The 27,633-nt window shown below is 37.6% G+C and overlaps 1 protein-coding gene across 11 annotated transcripts in view; it reads left to right on the forward strand.

The window, feature by feature from the left end:
- MLLT10 (MLLT10 histone lysine methyltransferase DOT1L cofactor) overlaps positions 1 to 27,633 on the forward strand; it is a 214,507-nt gene that overhangs the window by 183,548 nt on the left and 3,326 nt on the right. For 9 of the 11 annotated variants that reach the window (XR_011489384.1, XM_070472048.1, XM_070472046.1 and 6 more), the window contains 9 exons: positions 23 to 201; positions 13,791 to 13,908; positions 15,269 to 15,341; positions 17,608 to 17,762; positions 19,561 to 19,749; positions 20,147 to 20,235; positions 20,371 to 20,732; positions 21,739 to 21,835; positions 27,293 to 27,508. Coding sequence is in view for 9 of the 11 variants with exons in the window: in XM_070472048.1 (XP_070328149.1) it covers positions 23 to 201; positions 13,791 to 13,908; positions 15,269 to 15,341; positions 17,608 to 17,762; positions 19,561 to 19,749; positions 20,147 to 20,235; positions 20,371 to 20,732; positions 21,739 to 21,835; positions 27,293 to 27,508 (1,478 nt within the window). In the remaining 2 variants the exon portion in view is untranslated. The remainder of the gene's footprint in view (positions 1 to 22; positions 202 to 13,790; positions 13,909 to 15,268; positions 15,342 to 17,607; positions 17,763 to 19,560; positions 19,750 to 20,146; positions 20,236 to 20,370; positions 20,733 to 21,738; positions 21,836 to 27,292; positions 27,509 to 27,633) is intronic. The other 2 variants (XR_011489385.1, XM_070472050.1) reach the window with 1 other exon arrangement.

The following is a 27,633-nucleotide window of genomic DNA, read 5'->3' on the forward strand; positions in this document are numbered from 1 at the left end:
AAGACCTTTTTTTCCTTTTTAGGTATTTATAACAGCAATGATGTAGCAGTATCATTTCCAAATGTAGTATCTGGCTCAGGATCGAGTACTCCTGTCTCCAGTTCTCATTTACCTCAGCAACCTTCTGGGCATTTACAGCAAGTGGGCGCTCTCTCCCCATCAGCTGGGTCATCTGCACCCTCTGCTGTTGCTGCAACTCAGGTAAATTATTGCAGTGTTACAAAGAAATGTGGATCGTTTTGTTATTTTTGAAGCTGTTTCATTGTAAGAGAGAAATGAAATAGGACTTCCTGTAGGAAGTTATAAAATGTCTCAACCTGTATTGACATGAGTGGAAATAATACACATTTTTACTTGATATTCATGAGAGCACAAACTGATGTTGGCACCAACTAATTCTTTTAGATTTCTGCGTTTCTGATTTTGTCCTAATGATGTGAAATAGTAATTTGGGGGAGCTTTTCTTCTTTCTTTTGAAAAGAGGACTTACAGGTTCAGTTCAGCTGCTCAGTCGTGTCCGACTCTTTGCGACCCCAGGGACTGCAGCTTGCCAGGCCTCCCTGTCCATCACCCAACTCCCAGGGCTTGCTCAGACTTGCGTCCATCAAGTCGGTGATGTCATCCAACCATCTAATCCTCTGTTGTCCCCTTCTCCTCATACCTTCAATCTTTCCCAGTATTAGGGTCTTTTCCTATGAATCAGTTCTTCCCATCAGGTGGCCAAAATTTTGGAGTTTCAGCTTCAGCATCAGTCCTTGCAATGAATATTCAGGACTGATTTCCTTTAGGATGGACTGGTTGGATCTCCTTGCAGTCCAACAGACTCTCCAGAGTCTTCTCCAACACGACAGTTCAAAAGCATCAGGTCTTCTCACTCAACTTTTCTTTATAGTCCAACTCTCACATTCATACATGACTACTGGAAAAACCATACCTTTGACTATATGGGCCTCTGTCGGCAAAGTAATATCTCTTCTTTTTAACATGTTCTCTAGGTTGGCTGTCGCTTTTCTTCTAAGGGGCAAGCATCTTTTAATTTCATGGCTTCAGTCACCATCTGCAGTGATATTGGAGCCGAGAAAATAAAAATCTGTCACTGTTTCCATTGTTTGCCCATCTATTTGCCACAAAGGGATGGGACCAGATGCCAAGTTCTTCATTTTTTTAATGTTGAGTTTCAAGCAAGCTTTTTCACTTTCATCAAGAGGCTCTTTAGTTCCTCTTTGCTTTCTGTCATAAGGGTGGTATCATCTGCATATCTGAGGTTATTGATATTTTTCACTGCCATCTTGATTCCAGCTTGTGCTTCATCCAGCCTGGCATTTTGCATGATGTACTCTGAATATATGTTAAATAAGCAGGGTGACAGTATACAGCCTTGATGTACTTCTTTCCCAGTTTCGAACTAGTCCATTGTGGTTCCATGTCTGCTTCTGTTGGCTCTTGACCTGCATACAGGTTTCTCAGGAGACAGGTGGTCTGGTATTCCTATCTCTTTTAAGACTTTTCCACAGTTTATTGTGATCCACACAGTCAAAGGCTTTGGTGTATTCAGTAAAGCAGAAGTAGATGTTTTTCTGGAACTCTCTCACTTTTTTGATAATACAATGGATGTTGGCAATTTGATCTCTGGTTCCTCTCCCTTTTCTAAATCCAGCTTTAACATCTGGAAGTTCTTGGTTCATGTACTGTTGAAGCCTGGCTTGGAAAATTTTGAAAGTAATGCTAGCATTATTTTGCTAGCGTGTGAGATGAGTGCAGTTGTGTGGTAGTTTGCGCTTTCTTTGGCATTGCCTTTCTTTGGGATTGGAATGAAAACTGACCTTTTCCAGTCCTGTGGCCACTGCTGAGTTTTCCAAATTTGTTGGCATATTGAGTGCAGCACTTTCACAGCATCATCTGTTCGGATTTGAAATAGCTCAACTGAAATTTCATCACCTCCACTAGCTTTGTTCGTAGTGATGCTTCCTAAGGCCCACTTGACTTCACATTCCAGGATGTCTGGCTTGAGGTTAGTGATCATACCATCGTGGTTGTCTGGGTCATAAAGATCTTTTTTGTATAGATTTCTTATGTGTATTCTTGCCACCTCTTCTTAATATCTTCGGCTTCTGTTAGGTCCATGCCATTTCTGTCCTTTATTGTGCTCATCTTTGCATGAAATGTTCCTTTGGTGTCTCTGATTTTCTTGAACAAATCTTTAGTCCTTCTCATTTTATTGTTTTCCTCTATTTCTTTACATTGATCACTGAGGAAGGCTTTCTTATTTCTCTTTGATATTCTTTGGAACTCTGCATTCAGATGGGTAGATCTTTCCTTTTCTCCTTTGCCTTTAGCTTCTCTTCTTTTCTCAGCTATTTGCAATGCCTCCTCAGACAACATTTTGCCTTTTTGCATTTCTTCTTGGGGATGGGTCTTGCTCACTGCTTCCCATACAGTGTTACGAACCTCCATCCATAGTTCTTCAGTCACTCTTTAACAGATCTAATCCCTTGAATCTATTTGTCACTTCCACTGTGTAATCGTAAGGGATTTGATTTAGGTCATAGCTAAATGGTCTAGTGGTTTTCCCTACTCTCTTCACTTTAAGTCTGAATTTGGCAATAAGAAATCCATGATCTGAGCCACAGTCAGCTCCCGGTCTTCTTTTTGCTGACTGTGTAAGAGCTTCTCCATCTTCAGCTGCAAAGAACATGATCAATATGATTTCAGTATTGACCATCTGTTGATGTCCATGTGTAGAGTTGTGTTTTGTGTTGTTGGAAGAGGGTGTTTGCTGACTAGTGCGTTCTCTTGGCAGAATTCTGTTAGCCTTTGCTCTGCTTCATTCACTTTGTACTCCCAACTGCCTGTTACTCCAGGTATCTCTCGACTTCCTAGTTTTGCATTCCAGTCCCCTATGATGAAAAAGAAATCTTTTTTGGGTGTTAGTTCTAGAAGGTCTTGTAGGTCTTCATAGGACTGTTCAACTTCAGCTTCTTCAGCGTTAGTGATTGGGGCATAGACTTGGATTACTGTGATACTGAATGGTTTGCCTTGGAAAGACAGATCATTCTGTCATATTTGAGAAGGCACAGAAGTACTATATTGTGGACTTTTTTGTTGATTATGAGGGCTACTCCATTTCTTCTAAGGGATTCTTGCCCACAGTAGTAGATATAATTGTCATCTGAGTTAAATTTGCCCATTCCAGTCCATTTTAGTTCACTGCTTTCTAAAATGTCGATATTCACTCTTGCCATCTCCTATTTGACCACTTCTAATTTGCCTTGATTCATGGACCTGATATCCCAGATTCCTATGCAATATTGTTCTTTACAACATTGGATTTGACTTCCATCACCAGTCACATCCACAACTGGGCATTGTTTTTGCTTTGGCTCCATTTCTTCATTCTTTCTGGAGTTATTTCTCCACTCTCCTCCAGTAGTAGCACATTGGTCACCTACCAACCTGGGGAATTCATCTTTCAGTGTCCTATCTTTTTGCCTTTTCATACTGTTCATGGGGTTCTTAAGGCAAGAATGCTAAAGTGCTTTGCCATTCCCTTCTCCAGTGGACCACGTTTTGTCAGAAGTCTCTACTGTGATCTGTCTGTTTTGGGTGGCTCTACGTGGCATGGCTCATAGTTTCATTGAGTTAGACAAGGTTGTGGTCCATGTGATCAGTTTGGTTAGTTTTCTGTGATTGTGGTTTCGTTTTGTCTGCCCTCTGATGGGTAAGGATAAGAGGCTTAAGGACTTACAAAGTAGGAATCAATTTTGGACTTAGGTGGTTTAAAAAATTCCTTTTATAATTTTAAAATCACAGAAGTAATATATGAATATCTACAGTCTAATTTTTTTTAAAAAACAGTACAGAAAAATAAAGGATTGAGAATGAATGATTCTTTTAAGTCCTTTATACTTATATGGTTTCTTCCTAGTGGATAAGAAGGAATATTTATAAAATTGTAAGTGGTGGTGACTGTGTTGGTCATTTTGCTTCTGTTTAATCTTTTTCTTCATTTTATATCTAGAACTTATAGGTGCCCTAGGAATGCTCTAAGACCTAGAGTCAAAAGCAGAGAAATCACAGTCTTGAATTATATATATAGGACAGTAAATGGGCAAAGTTTCTCATGGGTGTATGTATGCACATGTGCGCGCGCACACACACACACACTCCACCCCTCACACACACACACAGTCCACCCCTCATTCCCCATCCTCAACCCTCAGATTTCTTCAAAGGTGATAATTTAAAATTCCTATTTGTTTTATTTATAGACTTTCTCTTATAATTTTATTTTTATTTTCACTTTGCCCAAAGCCTCTAATAGTCTTAATGTTTTGAGAAAATTCTAACAAAGACAAATGTCTAATCATAAGCAACTAGTTAAGTAGTTGTTTGTAAGTTGCTGTTAATTCATGCTTTATGTATGTGTGCATAATTTATAATATTGTATGGGCCTTTAGAGTATAGTATACCTATGCTTTTCCAGCGTATTCTGTAATCTGTTCATCAAAGCATAGCATTGTTATCTTTAAAGTATGTAATGGTGAAGTGCAAAGAGTCACCATTTTAATTAGGTCAAGAATTGAAATAAACAATAGTTTAGCACACAAAAACAATGGCACGATTAGTGGTATTATCTTTGACAATTTGGTGAACTTCTCAACCTGAGCAAGGGGGTTTGACTAGTTCAATTTTTCTCTAGCTCATTTTACTAGCCTTGGTGAGGTAGGCATAATCACAGGGGTTTGGGGTTAGAGAGGGTGAAAGGATAAATGAGAGAATGGCTCTTATAAATAGTTTTATTTCTTTTAATTAAGTGTAACCATATGCTGTTGATAGCTTTATATCCTTGGAAAGAGTCTCACATGAACATTTTCAATGTGCATTTTTCTTTCCTTTCTTTATAAAAGTCTGTTTTAATTACTCTCTGGTTAATTCCAGGCTGAATTAAGCAAAAATCTCATTTCTTCCCATTCATTATGTTCGTGGTTTTGAGGGTTGGCATTAGGGAGATGGGTGGGGGAAGTGGTAGTGAAGAGAAATTTATAGCTAGAGGGAAAATTCCACTTAACATATGACTCAACTGAAGAACAAAGAAATCATAGTTGCAAGTAATCCAGGATTCAGTCCAATTAAAATCTTCACTGTTTATCCTCTTTCCCTGTTGCAGTAAGATGCGTAGCTTATAAATATGATCATCCAGTGAGACTCACATGCTACATGCTGAGACAGCTGCATCTATGTTTCTCTCCAGCAGTAAACGCTTTCCGCCTTCACGCCGGAGCGTATTTAGCCTGGCTTAGCTGGTGCTGCTCTAGCAACCATCAGTCTCCAGGCAACTGAGGCAGGTTGACCCCCGAGTTGAATCGAATGCAAAACTACTTCAGTTTAGCTGCCTGAGACAATAGTATTGGTTTTGAATGTACAAAGTGTGAATTTTCTAGGCAATGTGCAAAGGAAAGGATACAGAAATATTTAGAATAAATTGAATATTTAGATAGAACTCCTAAAATTGTGATGCACTTGGTAATTTAATCTTGTTTCCAAAACAACATGTTTATTTCTGTTTATATATAGGCCTTGTATGTTTTTAAATCATACAATTCAGTGTGTTTAATTAACCCCATTTTAGCCTTTTATTTAGAGTTTCTTTATAGGTAGTTGATTGAAAAGTGAAGAGAGTAGTCCTTACACACTTTTAAAGTGTGTAAATTAAAACTATTAGTATGTAAAATATAATTGTAGAAGACTTGTTACACAGTTATTGAGAAAACCATCACAGCAGCAAGCAAATATTTTAAAGAAATAAAAATCAGAGAATAGAGGTGTTAAATTTGAACAGTGTTTTGACTTTCCCTCCCAAAAACTTTATGAAAGTAGTCATTTTTAGTGATGGTCTTGGTGCCAGTAGGATAAAAATCCGGAGGTCATTCTTGACCTTTCTGGCCTTGGTTTTAAGTAAGATAAGCAGGCCTCTTATTTGGTTTGTTTGATGTCTTAAGGATTGTTCCCAGGCAAGTGGTCAGTAATATAAAATCAGAAAAAACTAATAGAAATTAAAAACTGAGACTAGATTTGTGCCTTTAATGGGGAAAAAAGGAGACACTTATTTAAACTTTGGAAGAAAAAGTCTAATGCTTAGCACCCCTAATTTGAAGGGGGGAAAAAAAAAAACCTTTAAAAATGTTTGATAACCTTGTTTCATATTGTTTGATGTTAAATCCTTTTATTTGATAAACTTGTTTTTAGGGTGATTATTCCTTCACAGATATCAGCAGTATATAACATTATAGTTATAGTTTCTTAACTTTACTGGAAGAAACAACTGCTGTCCGTGTGATTTTTTTGTTTGTTTGTTTTCTTTTTCCATGTGATGTTTTTAATGATGTGTGTTCTGCTCTTGTTGTATCAAGGTGGAGATATAAATTAGTTTCTGTAGGTGTGCCATTAATTTTTCATTTTGCCTTTCAAATTCCACTATTTCCCAGTTCTATGTTCATTCTGTTTTGTCTTTGGGAGAAATGCAGGTGCTTTTGTTTGAAGGATTACTTTAGTAGAATTAAAGGCATAATGTAATGAAAATAATTGTATTCTAACATCTTGCATTCTGAGTTTTGCTTTTTGATACAGTCTTTGGGTAGATAATTACGGTTTCTTGTTTCCTCTATGTTACTATTATACAAATGATACAGTTTAAAAGTAATTAAAATAATGCAACTTTTAAGGTTTATTTATGTGATATTTAGTAGATGCAGATAAATTGAAGTATTTTAAAGGTATAACTTAGCAAATAATGTTTTGCAGATTTCTTTGAGACTTTTGCTTCAATGACTGTAACTTTCATGTGTATATGTGGTGTGATTGTGTGTGTTGGGGAGTTATTGTAGATCTAATTCTGGTTCCTTTTGGATAATGTCTGGTAAGACACTTTGATTTTGTTTGAAAAATGCTTTGGTTTCCCAGGCAGATTCACCTGTCTTTGAGGGATCTCTGACTTGATTGGTCAGAATAAAAGTTTCATCTGTCTTAAACAATTGCATCATGACTTAAAATTTTACAGGAGTTATCTTTCTGAGCAGAGAAGGTTTTAAAAGTGCTTTCTAACATTTCTTACTATTGGATGACGAAGAGGTTAAGGGACATAGATGATGAGTCTCTGTCGAAAAAAGATGTTGTTAGGAATTTTACTGTCTATTTGTGTGACACAATGCAAAATAGCAGAAGTTGGGTCAGAAATCCTAGGTTCCTGGAACATTACTATTACTAGTGTGGTGGTGGGTAGATCTTTTACATTTGTGGGTTTTAATTTTTTTTCATATATGAAATGGAATATTTTAAATGCCTATTCTACCTGCAATACAGGTATATTTTGAAGTTCAAGTGAGAAAAGTACTTTGCAGACCATAAGTACTTTGGAATTCATAGTCACTACATTGATGTTACAGTTGTTATAGGACATTTTGAATTTCAGCTGTTATAGAAACAGCCTGATTGCCAGGGAGAAAATTGTACAGAAGCACTTTCTTTACTAAAAATAGTTTAAACTTTTCTTTTAAAACTTACAATTTCATATTACTATAGATAGATGAATTTTAGTCATTTTACATACAGCTGTTGAATGAGATCTTTTCCATTCTTAAATTATTTCAATAGCTTCTTTAGGGACTTTAATAATTTTCCCTCCAAAAGATAAGTGATATGTTGATTAGATATTAACCAGTTAGAAACCTGCTTAGAGTTGGTGGTTATTTTGTACAGTTCTGTTGTCCAATCATAAGTGCTCATTGATGGTTTAACTACAATTTAATCCTCCCACGACTTTGTAGAAACTCAATTGTGGGGCATTTCAGCATTAGCCTAAACAATGGTTTTGAATACGTTAAGCTCCTAACAATTAGGGAGCAGTTTGGGGCATTGAATAAAGTGGAATGATGCAATTGAACCTGACAGCTTTAACAGTCAGCCTACTCATGGGACCTGAAAGTTGTTCACACTTGGTTTCTTCTCTCATCACACGCTGAGTATTAAAACCCAATAGTGGTAGCTGACACAGAATTGGGTCTGTTATCAGGCTACATTTTACAGTACAAAGTTAGAATTAAGTTAGAGAACATATGAAACTTTCCATTGTTCTCTAATTTTTCATGGAAACCTTTGTAGTCAAACAAATTGTGTGTAAAGTGTCATTAAAATATTTGAATTCTTACAGTATATTTGCAGTATCGCTGTGTTATTGCTATGTTATTATAAAATATATAGATTAAAATGTCATTGCATAATGAAATATTAATACTATCTAATTTTTCTCAGGGAAATGTTTTGCTCTTTGAAATATAACCATGTTCATATCAGAATATAATTGGCAATTTATATTCTCTAATGAAGTTAATGGAAAAGGTGGAAGCCATAATAGCTTAGGAAAATAATTTTAAAATAGCATGGTAAAATTTGAGTGCTTACTGTGTGTCGTGCATTCTTCTCAGCCCTTCCATACATTAACTTAATTTCTCATAATATTCTTGGGAGGTAATTACTATTTCATATCTCCATTTTTACAAATGGAGCTTAAAGACAGAGCTTTAGTGCCCCACCCAAGCAAGGTGCGATAGGTTGACTTATGGCAGATACAGTGATAGTGAAAAGTTTTTCCCTGTAAGAGTATACATGAAGTAGGAGTTTTTAAAATAATACTGTTTAGTGAGCTGATGATATTTTGGAAGAATGCAATTTTAAATCAGGAATCAGAGTTGGAAAGTTTGAAGAGGAAGCTACTGTGTTTTAGAGCTTGTTTGAATCATTTGACTTTAATGTTTATTGACAGGTTAATTGTGCATTTAAAAAATGCTTGCTGTGACCTCTTCCTATATGATTGAAGCATGAAGTTTCATATTCACCTCTAGATGATGTATTGCTATGATACTTTTCAAAGGTGAAATTTTGATAGGTACTACTCTTTCAAAGTTAATTTTACTTCTTAATACTTTATCATTCTGCCATTAGCAACACTGGGGAGGGGAAAAAAAACTATCAATAACCACTTTTAAGTCTGACATTCAGATAATTGAATAGGTTTAGCCTGATATTTTCCCCCTCCACAACTAACTCCTTTAGAATGAGCCAGGTGCCTAGGAATTTGATAGATTCACTTCACTCTACAACTCTTTTAAAGACTTCTCTGTGGTCATGAGCAGACATTTGAAATATAAAAGGTGAACTATTAATAGGAAATTTCAAGCTGAAATGTAATTTTAACCTTGTCAATATTCTAAAAGGGTATGTCAGTCTCCGTAGGAAACACTAAATTTCTTTGATTTTGAGTTTAAATACTACCTTGGTAGTGGCTTGCATGTCTTTCTAGATGCTTAGCACAGTAGTCTAAATTTGCTAAGTGTATTCTCTTTGTTGGGTGAAAAAGTGAAAGTCACTTGGTCATATCTGCCCTTTTGCAACCATTCCCTTCTCCAAGGGATCTTCACGACCCAAGGGTTGAACCCAGGTCTTCTTGGATACCTAAGCATATTTTGCTTCAGTGTGACTTAGATTTACCTCAGTAATTATTAAGTTTACTTTTACTTTACTTTGCCTTGGGTCCATCTTGTAAAATAATTATTACCCTTACTAAGACCGTTACTGGGATCTTGGAATAGGTATAGTATAACATCTTGTGTATAAGTGGTTCCTTCAGTTATTAATCTTGGGGAGGGAAAAAACCCAAGATCATATATTTGGAAGTGAATCTTGACTAACATCTCTTTTTACATTTTGAATAGATTACTTCATCAAAATACTATAAAGCCAAGTAACCAGTTTTTTGCAATCATATTCTTTTTTGTTTTAGCTTTTTATTTTGAAATAATTTTAGGTGTATGGAAAAGTTGCAGGAACAGTGCAGAGTTCTTGTGTATTATGGATACTTTCACTCAGCCTCCCCAGTGTTTAACAGCTTACATACTTTATAGTGCCAACAGGTGCAAGAACATATTTGCCCACAGTAGACATTCTCCTTTCCAGGGCAGGATAGAATTGAAATACCATAAGGTGTGTACTTCCTTCCAAAAACAAGTAGCACTTTTTTTTTTTTTTTCGTAATTGAAGTATAGTTGATTTACAGTGTTGAGTTAATTTTAGGTATACAGCGTAATGATTCAATTGTGGTGTGTGTATATATAATCTTTTTCAGATTCTTTCTTCTTATAGGTTATTTCAAAATACTGAGTGAAGCTCCCTGGGCCACACAGTGTGTCCTTGTTGGTAATCTATTTTATATATAGTAATATGTATATGTTAACCCTAGTTTATCCCCCTCCCCTCCCCCTTTCTCCTCTGGTAACCATAAATTTATTTCTATGTCTGTGGGTATATCTCTGTTTTGTATATAAGTTCATTTGTTTTTTATTCTACATATAAGTGATATCAATTCCCTTGTGGCTCAGACAGTAAAGAATCTGTCTCTAATGCAGGAGAGCCAGGTTTGATCCCTGGGTCAGAAGGATTCCCTGGAAGACAGTGGTATCCACTCCAGTATTCTTGCCTGGAGAATTCTGTGGACAGAGGAGCCTGGTGGGCTATAGTCCGTGGGGTCCCACAGAGTTGAACATGACTGAGCAGACTAACACATAAGCAATATCATAGGACATTTGTCTTTCTCTGTCTAGCTTTATTTCATCTAGTATGGTAATCTCAAGATGTATCCATGTTTCTGCAAATGGCATTATTTAATTTTTTTTATGACTGAGTAGTAGTCCATTCATCTGTTGATGGACATTTACATTGCTTCCATGTCCTGGCTGTTGTAAATAGTGCTGCTGTGAACATTGGGGTGCATGTATCTTTTCAAATTAGGGTTTTCTCCAGATACATGCCCAGGAGTGGGATTGCTGAATCATATGACAGCTCTCTTTTTGGTTTTTAAAGATCTGTACTTTTCTCCACAGTGGCTGCACCAATTTATATATTCCCCCATCAGTGTAGGTTGTCTCTCTCACTCTTCCTTCCTTATTGCTTCTAAAAGTTGTAGAATGTTTTAGCTGAAATGTTGGGAGTTTCTTTGCTCTAAATTTCCTGCAGAGTTATCAAGAGTTTCCAGCAGTAACCTTTGTAAATATCATTTCAGAAATGTTGGCCAGTGTCAGACATTTGTAGAGTCTTTGCTAGCTCATGTTACCTGCTAAAAATGACAGTAATGACTTGAATTTTAATGTAGAGTGGTTTAGGTGCTCTCATATACCACAAAACCCTAGATGGTAAAAATTAGTAATTTTCAATCTTTCTTGGAAATTCCTTATTTAGATAAATACAATAATTTAAAAAACTACCTGGTAATTTTTAAACATTCAGAAAATTGAGGGAAATTTGTCATTCGGGATAATGAATGTATTTCTAATTTTTTAATTATTAATTTTACCTTTGCCTACCATCTTTATAAAATCCATACTTTCTTGCTTTGAAATTGTGCTAACGATGATTTATCCTCTTCCTGATGGTAGTCATTATGGAAATGAGTTATACTGTGCTGCTTTGCATTTTGAGCTGTTAGTGTAGTGGGTGGAGTGTGTGATTGAGAAAGTATGATGATTTGGAGACTACATCAAGAAATTTGAAGCTAACAAGGATAAATATAAAGCCCTTGCCAGAAGGAACCCTTCCTGAAAGAGAATAGGATCTTTGATTCTTATCAAGAGACTAAGGAAGCTCATAAAACTGATAATTGGAACTAGAAAAGCAGTTCAGCTGGTGTGATAACAGTTTTGATTCAGCCAGTGGATGAGTGCGCTAGCAGAGTCAGAAGGCGGGGTGTGGGTGTGGCGACCCTTTCTGCCCATGCTCTCGGAGCCAGGCCCGGCCAGCACTCAGGAGCGCACGCTTTCTTGCTCATATTTTTCTCTCTCTTGCTGTCAGCTGTTACTTCTTGCTGCCAACAAAATGTCTCAAAATATTACTTTTTCTTCCTCTTTCTAATTAATTTTCCACTTCTAATCTGTTATATGCTTAGTTGATCTTTTTAGAATTATGTCTAGAGTAAGAGTAAATTGGCTCTGCAAAGGGTATTTTTAAGTGTGAGGTGCCCAAGATTTTAAACTGGGTTTTTAGTAACATCTGGTCCTTCTGTTTGTCTCTGGATTTTTCTTGTTCTAAGTTATTTTATGAGTAGCTGATTCCCAAGCAGTTAACTTCTGAAGAGGTTTAAAAAAAAGTCTTCCCATCTTTCTATTTTTGACACATTTTATGTATTCTATGCATGGTAAGTGTCTAGTGTGATCTTCAGATGACTTAGCTTTTGCTGAGGGCTAATTGATTGTGAAACAGGACTGTATAATCCAAACTACTGACTTTGTATACATAGCTTTAATGAGAAGAGAAATGAATCCCAGAAATTGACCAGTTGACCTTTATAGTATGAACTATGAAATATACCCTTTGAGACAATGGAAAGCAAGGACAGGACTCTAGGTCATGGGGACTATTTCTGTGACTTGTAAAGTCCAGTTTTTATGTTTAGTAAGTTGGCTAGAGGCCAGATACTAATGTCAGGGTCTGAGTCTTCCCAGAAGCACAGTTTATTCTCTGATATTTCGCTTGTTGTCACTGTTTTGTCTCCTTGGTCTCTTTTGTGCAGTTAAACGCGTCAAAATGTTCTGCATCTTTTGTTCTGCTGTTATTCAAGTTATTTATATTAAAACACCTCAGTTCTTTGAAATTATTTTCCAGAATTTTGTTCTGCAGTAACTACACAATTATTTCATTTTCCAAGCTTAAGTTTTGATTTCACTTGATGAAAAAGAAAAATCTACTTTGAAATGTGTGGTTCTGTTAAATCTGAAAGTATTTCAGACTAGTGATAGCTTTCTGTGAGTTAACAATGTTTTGTGTACAAGAGATTTGCCTCCAAAATGCCACATTTTTAAGGTTATAATATTCTTGGAAAGTGGGAGAAAGTATTCACATCAAAGAAGGCATTTTTATTACATTGGATTACGCAAGACTTTGGCCAGCCTCCTTAGCTTCATCTGTTTAAGGGTTCATTTTCGCTTGTTTGGCACAAGTCCCAGTGGAGGCCTTCAGAATTGTGGTTAGCAACATGAATGAATTACAAACTGTGGACCAGCTCTTCAGTTTGCAGAGCTGGCTTTCTGCCAAAAAGACAGTGCCTTATATGGGGTCAGGGCAAAGCTGTGATTCGTTGAGCCCTGCATTGTATAGAAAACATACTTGTGATGCCTGTTTGCTTTCTTTTAAAATAAAAACAAAACAAAACAGAAAAAGCAGCAGGCTTCCAAGTCTATCAAAATAGGAAGTAACAAAATAGTGTGCAGGTTTTACTAATGACAGAGTTAAGCAATGGAGATATGACTCTGTGTAGTTAAGATACTAAAGGTAGAAGCTGAACCTTTTGACCTCAGGCAGCCTATGAGGTAAGAGACTGAAGCATTTGTTAGACATCTGTTGTCTCCTGCCCTTATTTTCTAAACGGTTTAATAAGATTAAATAACTAGTCATATGTTCACGTGGTTACCAGGCCACTGGTTTTGGTATCAAATAGATACTTTGAAATTAAATCACAAATAGTTAACTTTGTGCCAGTCTCAGTGCTCCCTCTCTCTTTTGAGTTATGTAACTTTTCAGAGACTGGAATGTTGAAATGGTAAAACAAGAATGAAATTTGCACTTTAGAAAGTCAGGAAGTTCTACTTACATTCTTATGTTGGAGAAAATAGTTGTTGCTAGGTCTGTTAGGAAGAAAAGAATTAAGATATTTTATATAATAATTTGTCTTTGAAATTCTTTTCATTTAGGCAAATACCCTATCTGGATCGTCTCTTAGTCAGGCATCATCTCATATGTATGGCAATAGATTAAATCCAACTTCATCAATGGCAGCTCTTATAGCTCAGTCTGAAAACAGTCAAACAGGTAAGGTTTCAAGAATTTTTAAACTCTAAAATTCTGTTCCCCTCCATCAATGTGATTTTTACCCCCCATCAGGCTAATTTCACTTGAAAAATCTAAAGATGTGGTTAATAAATAAAATCTAAAGGGGAGGATTGTGTGTGTGTCCCCTCCTCCCCTTTTAAATGAAAAGAATTACAGTTGGAAGTAAATAGTATGCTGTGCTGCAAAATCTGCGCCTTTTTTTTACTGTCTGAAATGTAAATGTTTAAGCAGAGCCATCAGCAGGCAGGAATGCTCGTGTCTCCTGTGACTTTTGTGATTGATGTGTTCAGTGCTCAGTTCTGTGCAATGGAAGTAGCATAACACTGGGCTTTCTGTGAATAGCCTCAATCTTTATTTGCATAATTCATGAAATTGCATTACACAAACTTGGTTAAAAAAATCCTGTTAGAGAATTTCTACAGTGTTTAGTAATCCTGTGAATTTTTACCAGTTGACATTTTGTAGCATTTGCCTCTTGTACTGTTTTAATGAGCCACTGGATTTGCTTTGTTTCTTTCCACCCTTAAGGATTTGTTGACATGTCCAAGTAGTCATGCCTGTTTGGGGGAAGGGAATGGGTTTAGCAGTTCACCAAGAATGGATCAGTCATGTCTTTACCCTTCAAGGGTCAGAGGTCACCTGACTCAGAATAAGGGGAGGATGACCTTGAAAGAGGCCAGATAGGGTGATTTTATAAGGAACTCACTGTAGGGGAAATACAAATTATTTTTCAAGCCGAGATACTGGTTATCACCTCAGGAATATCTTTAAAAAATTAATTTCTTTTTGCATATAGAATTCTGTATTCCTACTTGTCTTTGTCCATTTGGTTATTTAGTGTTATGTGTAATAATCCACATAACATATATATAATTTTAGTTTTGGTGTGTGGCTCTATGTAATACATATGTATTTTATGACTTGTCTTGGAATGTGAAGTGTTAAAATATACAACGCATAAGGATTTGCTGTGATAAGCATACAGATTAGCTGTCCACAGCTGTGATTCATTACTTTTACCGTAGAAATTAAAAGTGGCTGAGGGGAGGGTACTGCAAATGGAAACCACGCTTCTGTGCTGTAAAATTGAAAGGAATGAAAGAATGAACATAATCCATGGCCTTCTCCACCCACCAAAAAAAAACGTGTAGGGACAACGCCTTACATGCCACAGCTCAGCAATTCTAAACTAGCAGCATACTAGATCTTCTACTTTTGTAGTGACTGCAAAGATAGTGGTAAAGGTTTTATGTATGTTTTAGGAAAAATCAGGGCCAGGGCTTAAAACCTCTCATCTAGTGAGAGTCACTTTATCAGCTGTGAAATATTTACACTGCAGATCAAGATCTTGGAGACAATAGCCGTAGCCTTGCTGGCAGAGGAAGCTCACCCAGAGGAAGTCTCTCACCAAGGTAAGCATTATTTGCACTGCAAAGTATCAGCAAAGGAAACATTTTGAGATTTGGAAACTTCTTTATCTCATATCAGCAGAGCTTACATTTGTGAGGCTATAAAAGCATTCTGTAGATAAGAGGCATGTCTGGACAGTCAAGAAAAGTGATTCTAAATTAATTTGAATATTAAACATGTGGTTAGATTTCTAAGCTTTATAAGAGACATGCCCTTTCCTTGGATCTCTAATCAGTTTGAGCTCTCTAGTATATTTAGCTGCAGGTACTATTAATGTGTTAATTTGGGTAATTCTTTTTGGGTTATAAAATAGTCTTAAGATCTCTTAAAGCTGCAGACTTCAGGCTTTCAACTTTGGGTTCCAGCTTTAGCGCTGTTGTGGGCTATGTACTTAACCCTTTAGTCTCCAAGTTCCTAATTCAGTAAATGAAGTTCTTATGACTTGTCTCTAAAATCCCTCTAAAATTGTTTGAAACAAAGTATAGCAAATATATTATACTTGTTCTGTGAAATTCTTGGATATTATATAAGAGAGTTCAGATGTCATTTATAATATTAATATATATGTCAGATTATTCTTGCTAACAGGACACGTTTTTATTATTTAATAGGCTGTATTTTTATTAATTTTATTCCACTCTCAACTTCCATACCGTTTTCTAGTTGTGTTCTCTCTTTTCTCAAATTTTGTAAACTCCACCTCAAGCCTGGTATTAGATTGGGTGAAAATGGAGCAGGTGGAAGAAGAAACCCACTTAGAATATCTTTTCAACTATGGAAGTTTAGAAATTCTGTTTAAAATTTTTATGTAGTGACTATCATGAATATATATATAAGCAGTGTTGCTTATATATTTATTACTTATTTGGGAATGTCTGTTAAGGAGCATTTTTAACGTTAGATTCGTCCAACAACCTCTATTTTAGGTATTTTCTAGTGGCGCATCAGTAGTTCCTTTTTTCCTGTATGATCCTTGGTTGAAATAAAGGTTGTATTGTTTTCCCCAGTTGAACTCTTCAGAAAATTAAATATTATTCTTTTGAAACTAGGACTCTGAAGTACAGAATAAAAACATCATCAGATCAATCTGTAATTTATGCTGTGCTACTTTTGTGCTGTTTTATTCTTTTTTTCCCCAAAGGAGAAAGTTAATGGATTTTTTTGCTCATATGTTTAGTGGAAGAAGCATCTCTGTGTGCTCCTTTTAAATTTAAAATATCATACAGGCAACCCTAGAAATTAGGTAAGATTGCTTAGTGCTATCTTGCATTGTGTAGTTCTTTGTGTTTTGTTAGCTAAATAGGATTTAACACCAAAACATGGCACTAAATTACTTTTAGCACATATTTCCGAGTGTATATTATTCTTTAAAAATCAACTTGGAATAAAATAGCCTAAATTATCCTGGCAATAATGTACTATTTGGGAAGGGACAGGCAGCTGTATGTATAGCACTCAATGTTTACATGTGGAAGGAATAAAAGGACTCATTTGTTTAACTTCTTATTTGAAGGGATTTTTGTGGAGACGCGTGTTAGGGCTGCAGCAGAATACTAGCAGGCTGTGAGAGGCCCTGAGCTTTTGCCCAGTTCTGTCACTCACTAGCAGTGTCTTTGGACAAGTCACTAAAGCCCCATCTTGTTTCCTCAAATAGGAATTGAGCCAGTAAGGTGGGTTTTGACTTCCCACTAGGTTGGTGTGACGATAATTATATGAAAGTACTTTGGAAACTCCACAGCCCTAATTCATTATGTAATTATGGAGGCCGGAGACCAGAAATGGGCACATTTATGTATTTAAAACAAAAACTGAATGAGAGATCATTACATGTTCATGTTAATATAAGTGATTTTTGTTTTGTAATGTTTAAGTTCTTATCATTTGAAGTACAGATCTAAGAGATGTCAGGAAAAATTCATTTAACTGTACAGTGTGAATCTTTCTAATCCCATCTTTCTCCCTTTTGTCTTATAAAGTTGCATCAAATTCTTTTACTGCCAATTTCAGAGATTATTAGTAGTGTATTTATATTTTCTAAAGTTTTTTACTTATTCTGTATGCCAGCTATTCCCTTGGTTTTTACCACTTGGGGAGGAAGGGTGGTAATTACTAATTTTAGGGTAGATTGTGGTTTTATCGTTTTAGCCTAGATAACTTGGTGTTAGAAAACTTGTATAGGAGAAGAGTCAGCATAAGGTGAGAAATGTGAATATACTTCCCTTAGAGGGTCCTCCTCCTGTTTAACCTGAGGATTAATGTTTCCAACAGGTCCCCTGTAAGCAACTTACAGATCCGCTATGACCAGCCAGGCAACAGCAGTTTGGAAAACCTGCCCCCAGTAGCAGCCAGCATAGAGCAGCTTCTGGAGAGGCAGTGGAGTGAAGGACAGCAGTTTTTATTAGAACAGGGCACTCCTAGTGACAGTAAGTATCCTCTTCTTATCTTTAAAGGAAAAGCAGTAGATGAATGGATGGATGGATGAACAGACATTCAGGTGGACAGATATAGAAGTCACTCTTTGTCAAGAATAGCATTGAAATTATGATGTATGTCTTATATAATATGGTGAGAAAGTGTAATGTAATGGCTTAATAGAACAGAGGCTACAGTTTTACCCCTTGGACTGGAACTCTGTTTTTACCTGTTATGAAGTGTGATCTTGGGCAAGTGTGTTAATGTCAGTATGCTCTAGTTTTCCATTTATAGGATGAGAATAATAATGTACCTATATCACAGTATTGTTTTGAGGGTTAGATGACATAAAAGATATGATGAACATTGCTGGCTTGTAGTATTCACTGGTTCTTATTACTTTTTATAATTATTAATATTAAAATATTAGTACTTTGTTTCTACATTCTACTTTGTTCTAATTAGTTAAGTTTTACTAAAAATATGAGCTGTAGCTTCTTTTAGCTTGTTTGAATAAAACTTGCTCACCACTGTAGAATTTATTTTTAAAAATGTGTATAGTCAAGTAAGGCCAACTTTCTTGATTTTATAATTTGGATGAGAAAGAATAAGTACTAAGTTATATATACATTATACATATACTATATGTTATTTATATCATTTACTTGCTAAATTATGTAGTGTATGTTATATATACATATTCAGTATCTTTACAATTTTAAGTATATCTGGTGGAAATAATAGGTGTTTAATTTTTATTTTTTTCTAATAATTTGAGGGGGTATAAGCTTTTGCCTCTTTATTTTTTAAAACAAAACAATATTTTGCTCATTATTAGACGGGTACTGTAAATTTGGTATTTTTATGAATGGTGCTCTTGACAAAAAATGCTAATTGTGAGGAAATTCATGCCGGGATAATCCTTTAAACATGATAGCTGGAGGACAGGTTTAGCTTAGTCTTACTGCATCTCATTTGGGTACACTAAGGGATCTGTGTGGGATCTTGAAGAGGAGGGATAAAAGTTAAATCCTTGGGAAATGACTGTATGTGTCTGTACCAGTAGAATTGTGTCTTTCGAAGGCCCTGAGGGCATGTTAAACAAATACAACTTTTTAATACGTAGAACTTTAAAGTGTCCATCACCATGGCGTCTCTGCTGTCCATTGAGAGGTCCGAGCTGTGGCAGGAATGGAAAAAGTGTTTGAGGTGGTCACACAGGACAGCCTGCGTGCAGAGGGCGCGCCTTTGCTGGGAGCCGGGAGTAGGGCTTTGGTGCGCGCACACTGCTCCCTGCTGGGCGTGTGTGGATCTGCAGGCCGAGCGGCTGAGCTTCCTCGCCCAGGGTCGTCGGGTGGCTTCCCTAGTTTAACCAAACAAAAAATAAATGCTCATGCTCTTTGTCTGTGTCGAAGGATATTGGTGTGTGTGATTCTTTGCCCTTTAAAAAATGATTTCAATGAAAAATCATGGCGAGCACTTTGAATTTTTAATTAGGTTTTTATTTTGATGAAATGTTCTTGTGATTTTTATTTGAGAATGGAAATTACCTGAACTAGGTTTGGGTGTTTTGTTAGTGGCAACAAAGTTTCTACACAGTACATCTTGGAACAATATCCCTTCATGCTTATATAGGTAGAAATATATTATTATATATTTGTATCTGCATATAAATTTAGAAATAGAACCTAGTCACTTAGAAATGCTTTACAGAATTTCTACTTTTCTGTTTTATTTCTAAAGTTATTGACAGAAGTCCATAAAATACCTAGTCCTGTGTGTAAAATTGTCTATTCAAACGTCTGCTAGTTTTAGGGATGCTGAAGTCATTACATCAACTTCAAGTAGAAAATCGAAGATTAGAGGAACAGATTAAAAACTTGACCGCCAAAAAGGAGCGCCTTCAGTTACTGAATGCGCAGCTCTCAGTGCCTTTCCCAACGATCGCAGCAAACCCCAGCCCCTCTCACCAGATGCACGCGTTTCCAGCACAGAGTGGTAAGTGTGGATTATTGTGGGTCTGCGGAAAGTAGGGTGGACTTCTCATTGTCTGTTTCATAGTAAGTGGTCATCAGTTATATGAAGATGTAGAAAAGGAATAATAGGTTATTTTAGAGGAGCATAAAGAATCCTGTTCAGTGTTCAATTTGAGTTTGCTCTAACATCTTTAGTACAGAATTTAATGATAAAATTTAAGTGTATGATGATATCTATTGATTTAAAGCCATGATATTCAATAGATATATAGATTTTTTCATTCAAATTGGTTTTAAGATTAGCACGGCTTAATATTTAAGTGTTTTTAATGTGTGCTTCAGACTAAGCTTTTAGACAAGTCTTTAATCTTACATGTAATGTAATTCAACAGGTAAATAGGTTTCTTTTTTCTTTCTAGCTCCTGCTACTGATTCCTTGAACAGCAGTAAGAGCCCTCATCTAGGAAACAGCTTTTTGCCTGATAATTCTCTTCCTGTATTAAATCAGGTAATTTTGGTGTGGTTAATTTCACTTGTGTGTTTTACTTACAAACAACAGTATATCACATTAAATGGTTTAAAATAATTTTAAACAGTTTTGCTGTGTTGTTTACAACTTGGTTCCTATTCTTTCTTATGTTAGGACTTAACCTCCAGCGGACAAAGCACCAGCAGCTCATCGGCTCTTTCTACTCCACCTCCTGCCGGGCAGAGTCCAGCTCAGCAGGGCTCAGGCGTTAGTGGAGTTCAGCAGGTCAATGGTGTGACAGTGGGGGCACTGGCTAGTGGAATGCCGACTGTAACATCCACCATTCCTGCCGTGCCTGGAGTGGGTGGAATAATTGGAGCTTTGCCAGGTAACCAACTGGCAATTAATGGCATTGTAGGAGCTTTAAATGGGGTTATTCAGACCCCTGTCACGATGTCCCAGAACCCTACCCCCCTCACCCACACAACTGTACCACCTAATGCAACACATCCAATGCCAGCTACACTGACTAACAGGTAAGAAACTTAAGTATCTTTTGCGGTTTTTAGAGCAACATGGTACCAGTGCTATCCAAGCTTTAGTTAGGGATTTTTTAATGTGTCCCTTGTAGATGTGCTCTAAGAAAGTAAAATACACAAACTAAATATATTATATGAGGAGCCATTTATTTTTGACACTTTAGTAATTCAGATTAAATACAAAGTTAAATCACTTTTAGTAACAAAGCATAAGCATTAAATATATTCTGTACTGAAAATTTCAGTCTTGATCTGTAATGTCTGTTTTAAATGCTATTTTTCTTAACCTCGTGTATCAAAACTTCTGGAGCAAAGTAATATTGTAATGAAGATACACATATGAATGTTGGTTTCTTAAAATTCAGCTATGTAATTTTGTTAGCTTTGTAATCAAAGATTTCGATATAAGATGAAGGTCAAATATTTATCTTGAATTTCCAGGGAGTGAGACTTGCTGTTTCATTGTGCTGGAATTTCATCTGAATGGAAAAGCTATGTTGTTACTGCACATACTTTTGAGGAATAAATCATTTTAAATGGATTTGTAGTGGATAGTAGTAAACTGTTTCTTCTGGCTCTCTTTTCGTTGGTGCTTAATTTTACTGACAGTTGGGACCATAAAAAAAGTTTAAGTAAAATCAGTTAGTAGTATGTTTGGATTCTTTCTTTCTTTTAATATGTGTTTCTTAGTGTGGGTTAAATTATCCTTGAATGATGAAAATAAAGTATTACATGTGCATATAAATTTTTATTCCATTAAACAACTTAGTGCCTGCTTGGTTTACAATTAAAAGGGAACCAAAACATTTATTGACAATGTGAATTGTTGTTTACCTATATATATGCAGAGAGAGAGAAGAAATTTTTACATCATTAAAAAAAAAAGTACTTATGGTTAAAAACTTGACTTGTTAACTTATTAAACATCAAATTGAGAAGTTCTTTCATTTTACATTAAAAAAAAGGTTTACAGTAGAAAGTAAGAATTTTCATCATTTTTCAGTGCCTCAGGACTAGGATTACTTTCTGACCAGCAAAGACAAATATTTCTTCATCAACAGCAATTCCAGCAGTTGTTAAATTCGCAACAGCTCACACCAGTAAGTTCTTCCTTTTGATAATATTTGATCTTTATTAGCAGCAAGTGATCAAAGTTTTAATAAGTATTCAGTGTGTAGGTATAGATTACCCACTTTGTGAAGTGACATGGTATAGTCTATGATACCTGTAGTGATATTAATTATGTGGATTCATCAACAGGTATTAGAACATTATTGTGCTGCTCTGGTAGACTCTGGTGAACAAGACTTGTCTTTTCATGTAGCTTCATTCTGATAGGGGAGATGGACATTAGATACATATTTTTTGGTAGTGATGAGTACTGGGGAAAAAAAATGAAGTAGGATAAGGGAATAGAGGACAGTGAGGGGAGAGCCATGGTAGGTAGGATGGTCCAGCCACTGAGCAGATGACTTTTGAGCACAGATCTGAATGAAAGGTGAAGGAGCATGCCGTTCTGACACTCAGGGTCGAGGGACTAGGGCACTTGTGCTGCATGACTGGGCTGGTGTGGAGGAGAGCAGGCAGGTGTGGGCACAGGGTCATGGGCTGCCTTGTTTGGCTGTCCATGGTATGGGGTTTCGATTTATCCTAAGTGTGATGGAAAGCCATTGGTGATTTTTTCTTTTTTTAAAAAAACCTTTCTTTGTGGAAATAAGCATTCAAGTGTACCAGCAGTAGAGAGTATGGTATACCAATTGTCTAGCTTTTATAATTATCCCCATTTAAAAGTCTTTTTTCATTTATCTTTATTTTTCCTGTCAGGATTTTAAAGAATTAAGTGTAGGGTTTTGAATACAGTAGTGACATGACAATAATTTACATTTTAAAACATTAGTTTAGCTGCTGAATGGAGAATAGTGTGTGTGTGTTGAGGGGAGGAGGACTCTGGTCTAGGTGCTGCTGATTTATGAGAGCAAGATAAACATGGTGAAACTGTCTAGAATTGTGTATTTTGAAGATAAAGTCAATAAGACTGGTTTGTTGGACATTTACTTGAATGATGTACTGATGTACTTGGATGATGTACTTCCAAATCTCGTACTGAGATTTGGAAGATTAGGAGGAACACCATGTTTTGGCAAGAGAACAGGAGTTCTGTTATGGACATGCTGATTTGAGATGTCTGTTTAGATGTTCAGGTGACACAGATTAAGCAGTTAGATGAGTCTGGAGTCCAAGGAAAGGATGAGGTTGGAAATAGGACCTTGGAGTCATTGCTGCATATGTGATGTTCAGATTCACACAACTTGCTGAGGGCAGTAGGGGATGAAGACTGGCGCCTGAGGACTGGGCTCTGGGCATCCTGAAAGAGACAGTAATCCAGTCAAGGGTCTTGAGGAGAGATTGAGGGGAGAGTTAGAACAGAGTGATGACCTCGAGTCCATGAAAAGAAACTTTTCAAGACAGGGAGGACTCAGCTGAGTAAAATACTCTGGTGAGACAAGTAAGAACTGCCCATTGAAAATAGGTGTCTAGAACTCTTTGAGAATGTGATTTTGGTGAGACGTGAAAAGCTTCATTGAGTGGTTCAAAAGAACACAGGAAACACAAATGGAATACAGGCCACCTGAGATATTTTACTGTGAAGAGCAGAGAAGTCAAAGAGCAGTTAGCATTAGGAAGATGTCTAAGGGCGTCTTTCTATTCATTTTGAAAATGACAGCATGTATATATGTTTTTTAAAATTAATTTATCTTTGGCAGCACTGGGTCTTCGTTGGCACGTGTGGACTTTTCCTAGTTGCGTCGAACACGGGATCCTCTAGTTGCGGTGCACCAGCTTCTCAGTGCGGTGGCCTCTCGTTGTAGAGCACAGGCTCTGGGTGCAGAGGCTTCAGTACTTGTGGCGCATGGGCTTAGTTGCCCCGTGGCATGTGATGGTATCTTCCTGGACCAGAGCTGGAACTCATGTCTCCTACATTGGCAGGCTGATTCTTATCACTGGACTGCCAGTGAAGCCCTCTGTGTATGTTGGCGGGTAATTTTCTGGTGCGGAGAGAGAAGGGGCAAGGCCAGGGAGCACAGTGCTTCAGGAGGGAGCAGCTTTACCTGGTAAGAGGGAGGCACAGAAGCTGTAAGTGGGTTCACGACAGGAAGCTGAAGAAGCCCACTTCCGATGTTTTTAGTTTTTAAATGGGAATTATAAGTAAAGTCATCAGCTGACAGAGATAGGGAAATTGTGGTTAGAGGAGAGGAAAGGTGTGGAGCAGTTATCTTGGAGGAGGGGTGAGAGAACTACGGCACCTTATGCTGTGTCTTGAACACCTCACTGAGTTAGACTAGGAGGACACTCCTTTAATTAACTCAAGGTTTCAGCTTTTGTAATTTCTTTCTAAAATCACCCACCGACTTTCTTGCTTTAGTCAAAAATACATTGAAAATGTCTATTTTACAATTTTGGATCATTGTCATTGTTCTTAAAATGATGTGAGGATAGGTTACATGTAAATTCTTGAATGCTTACACTAAACTGGGATCTTGTTTTCTTATCTCTTGCCACATCTTATTATGAAGTACTGAAATTTCAATTTATTTGGGGTTCTTCCTGTTAATTAAGACTTTGATAGTCACATGTAGGTGTCTTGTTTTTGGAATGTGGTTGATTAAGAAATTTTTAGCACACATCGTTGCCCAGAGTCCATGAAGGCTGAGTGGATTAGACTTGATATCCTTTTGCCAGCCAAGGCTGTGGGATGAGGTTTGTTCATTGATAAGCATTGAACTTCACGTAGGCAGAAGTGGTCCTGTGCGGCACCTCCTCTCTCCCACTTTAAGGACAAACTCTTGCTGGACCCGCCTCCAGCTACTGCCCATGCTCAGCCCGGTCCATTCCCACCTGGCGTCTCCTCTGGTAACGGCTTCTGTCCCTGAAAACTCTCTCTTCCCCTTGCTGCCAGGATCTTGGTTTTCTTCCTACCTAATTGGTTCTTCCTTTTTAGCTTCCATTCCTGGGTGCTCCTCTTTTTCTCAGTCCCTCTCACTTCAGAGGGTCCTTGAATTCAGGGTCTCCTCTAACCGAGTGGCTTTAAAGACTGTGCCAACTCCGACTTCTCCAGACCAGGCCTCTCTTTGAAATTTGCAGCTGTCATACCCACTGCTTCCTTGGTGCTGCCACTTGGCTCTCTTAATAGATGGTGCAGACATACCATGTCCACACTGAACTGTTGACTTGTCACACGGTGCCCCCACTGCAGCTGATGCACCTCCATCCTTCCAGCTGCTTCAGCCAGAAATCCCTGCAGTGTTTACTTTACCCTCTCTTCTTCTGACACCTCAGAATCCATCAAGAAATGTCAGGTCAGGTTACGTCACTCCTCTGCTTCGTCTGCCTTGACAGTACTCTGAGAAGAGCCAGTGTTCTCAGCCACACTGCAGGCCCTCGTCCTTCTCCAGCCTCTGTCTTGCTCACTACACTCCAGCCCTGGTCCCCTCGCTTGTCCTGGGTCATGCTGGCTACACCCACAGGGCCCCTCAGCACTGGCTAGCATTCTCTGTCCCTAGAACCATCTGCCCTCCTCCTCACCCCACCCAATCCACATAGAGAATTCCCTCATCTCCTTGCATCTGTAACCAAGTGAGGGCCCCCTGAAACCGCCCTCCCACCCAATAGTCCCTCTCACACTACTGTTTCGCTTGACCCTTGGCAGGAATCACATCCTAACACTTCTTCTCCCCAGAACAGTGCCTGGCACATCACAGTAAGCACTTAGGAATGCTGGAAGGCATGGCATGGTAACCACATCAGGAGAGCACTCTTTCTGTTGGCATGAATGAGAACTTTAAAAGTTAAGAAGTTGGTGCAACAGTAATTGCGGTTTTGTTGACCTTTACTGTTTGATATTGGAATACATTTTTAAATGTGGCTATGTTATACATCACTTTAATGAGTATTTCTCACTATATGGTTTTTTTTTTTTTTGGCTAATGACTTATTACTTGCTGTTTATATTTATTTTAGACTATGGAAATGATGTTAGACAAAAAGCAAATTCAAGCAGTTTTCTTATTCGAGTTCAGAATGGGTTGTAAAGCAGTGGAGACAACTTGCAATGTCAACAACACATTTGGCCCAGGAACTGCTAACAAACGTACAGTGCAGTGGTGGTTCAAGAAGTTTTTCAAAGGAGATGAGAGCCTTGAAGATGAGGAACATAGCGGTCAGCGATCGAAAGTTGACAGCGATCAATTGAGAGCCCACATTGAAGCTGATCCTCTTAAAACTAAACAAGAAGTTGCTGAAGAACTCAATGTCAACCATTGTATGGTTGTTCGGCATTTGAAGCAAATTGGAAGGGTGAAAAAACTCCATAAGTGGGTACCTCATGAGCTGACTGAAAATCTAAAAAATCGTAGTCTTGAGGTGTCATCTTCTCTTATTCTCTGCAACAAAAACAAACCATTTCTTGATCGGATTATGATGTGCAATGAAAAGTAGATTGTATATGACAATCGGCAATGACCAGCTCAGTGGCTGGACCAAGAAGACGCTCCAAAGCACTTCCCAAAGCCAGACTTGCACCAAAAAAAAGGTCATGGTCACTGTTTGGTGGTTTCCTGCTGGTCTGATCCACTCCAGCTTTCTGAATCCTGGTGAAATCATTACATTTGAGAAGTATGCTCAGCAGATCGATGAGATGCACCGAAAACTGTAACTGTAACACTGCAGCCGGCAGTGGTCAACAGAACGGGTCCAGTTCTTCATGACAGCGCCCGACTGCACATCACACAACCAGTGCTTCAGAAGTTGAACAAATTGGGCTACGAAGTTTTGCCTCATCCACTGTATTCACCTGACCTCTTGCCAACCAACTACCACTTCTTTAAGCATCTCGATGACTTCTTGCAAGGAAAATGCTTCCACGACCATCAGGAGGCAGAGAATACCTTCCAAGAGTTCATTGAATTCCAAAGCATGGATTTTTGTGCTACAGGAATAAGCACATTTATTTTTCATTGACAAAAATGTGTTAATTGTAATGGTTCCTATTTTGATTAATAAAGAGGTATTTGAGCGTAGTTATATTTATTTAAAATACATGATATAAAACTGCAATTACATTGCACCCACCTCTTAAAATAACTTTTAAAGTTCTCATAATAAGAGCATAATAAAATAACTCTTCGAGTTCCCAGAATTACAGGAGGGATTTCACCATGCAGTGATTTCTAAAGCCAAACACAGATCACCGTGGCTTCTCTAAGTTGCCATTTTCCTTGATTCTCGTGTACAATCTCATTTGAATAGGGGTTCTTTAACTTTTGCTTGTTCCACTTTGAAAATAAAGCCATTCCCTGATGATATTGACATTTACAGTAGATGGTTATTGTCTAATGCAGTGTGTTTTTCCAGATGAGATTCTTGTTGTCTTTCTTAGTAATAGGACTTTGATATCACTTCAATACCTAGTATCAGAGTAAAGAAGAAAAGGGACAAGGCAGGCTGCCCCGCTGGCTTGTCTGGGCTGGGAACTCACCCCTCCGCGTGTTCTTGTTAAGGAGCAGCACCAGGCGCTTCTGTACCAGCTGGTGCAGCAGCACCACCAGCAGCAGCAGCAGCACCACCAGCCCGACCTCCAGCAGCTGCAGATCCCAGGACCCACTCAGATTCCCATCAACAACCTGCTCGCAGGCACGCAGGCGCCTCCCCTCCACTCAGCCACCACCAACCCGTTCCTCACCATCCACGGTGATAATGCAAGTCAGAAGGTAACTGTAAGTATCTGTGTTTTGTTACAGCTAGTGAAATCACAGAGCCAATTTTAGTGATTAGAGATGACTGTCTCTCCGGCCCTTCCCTTCTTCCCTCTTTCCTTTTCTCTCTTTTAAAATATATTATC

This window comes from Odocoileus virginianus, chromosome 9, assembly GCF_023699985.2.
Source record: "Odocoileus virginianus isolate 20LAN1187 ecotype Illinois chromosome 9, Ovbor_1.2, whole genome shotgun sequence".
Taxonomy (NCBI): Eukaryota; Metazoa; Chordata; class Mammalia; order Artiodactyla; family Cervidae; genus Odocoileus; species Odocoileus virginianus.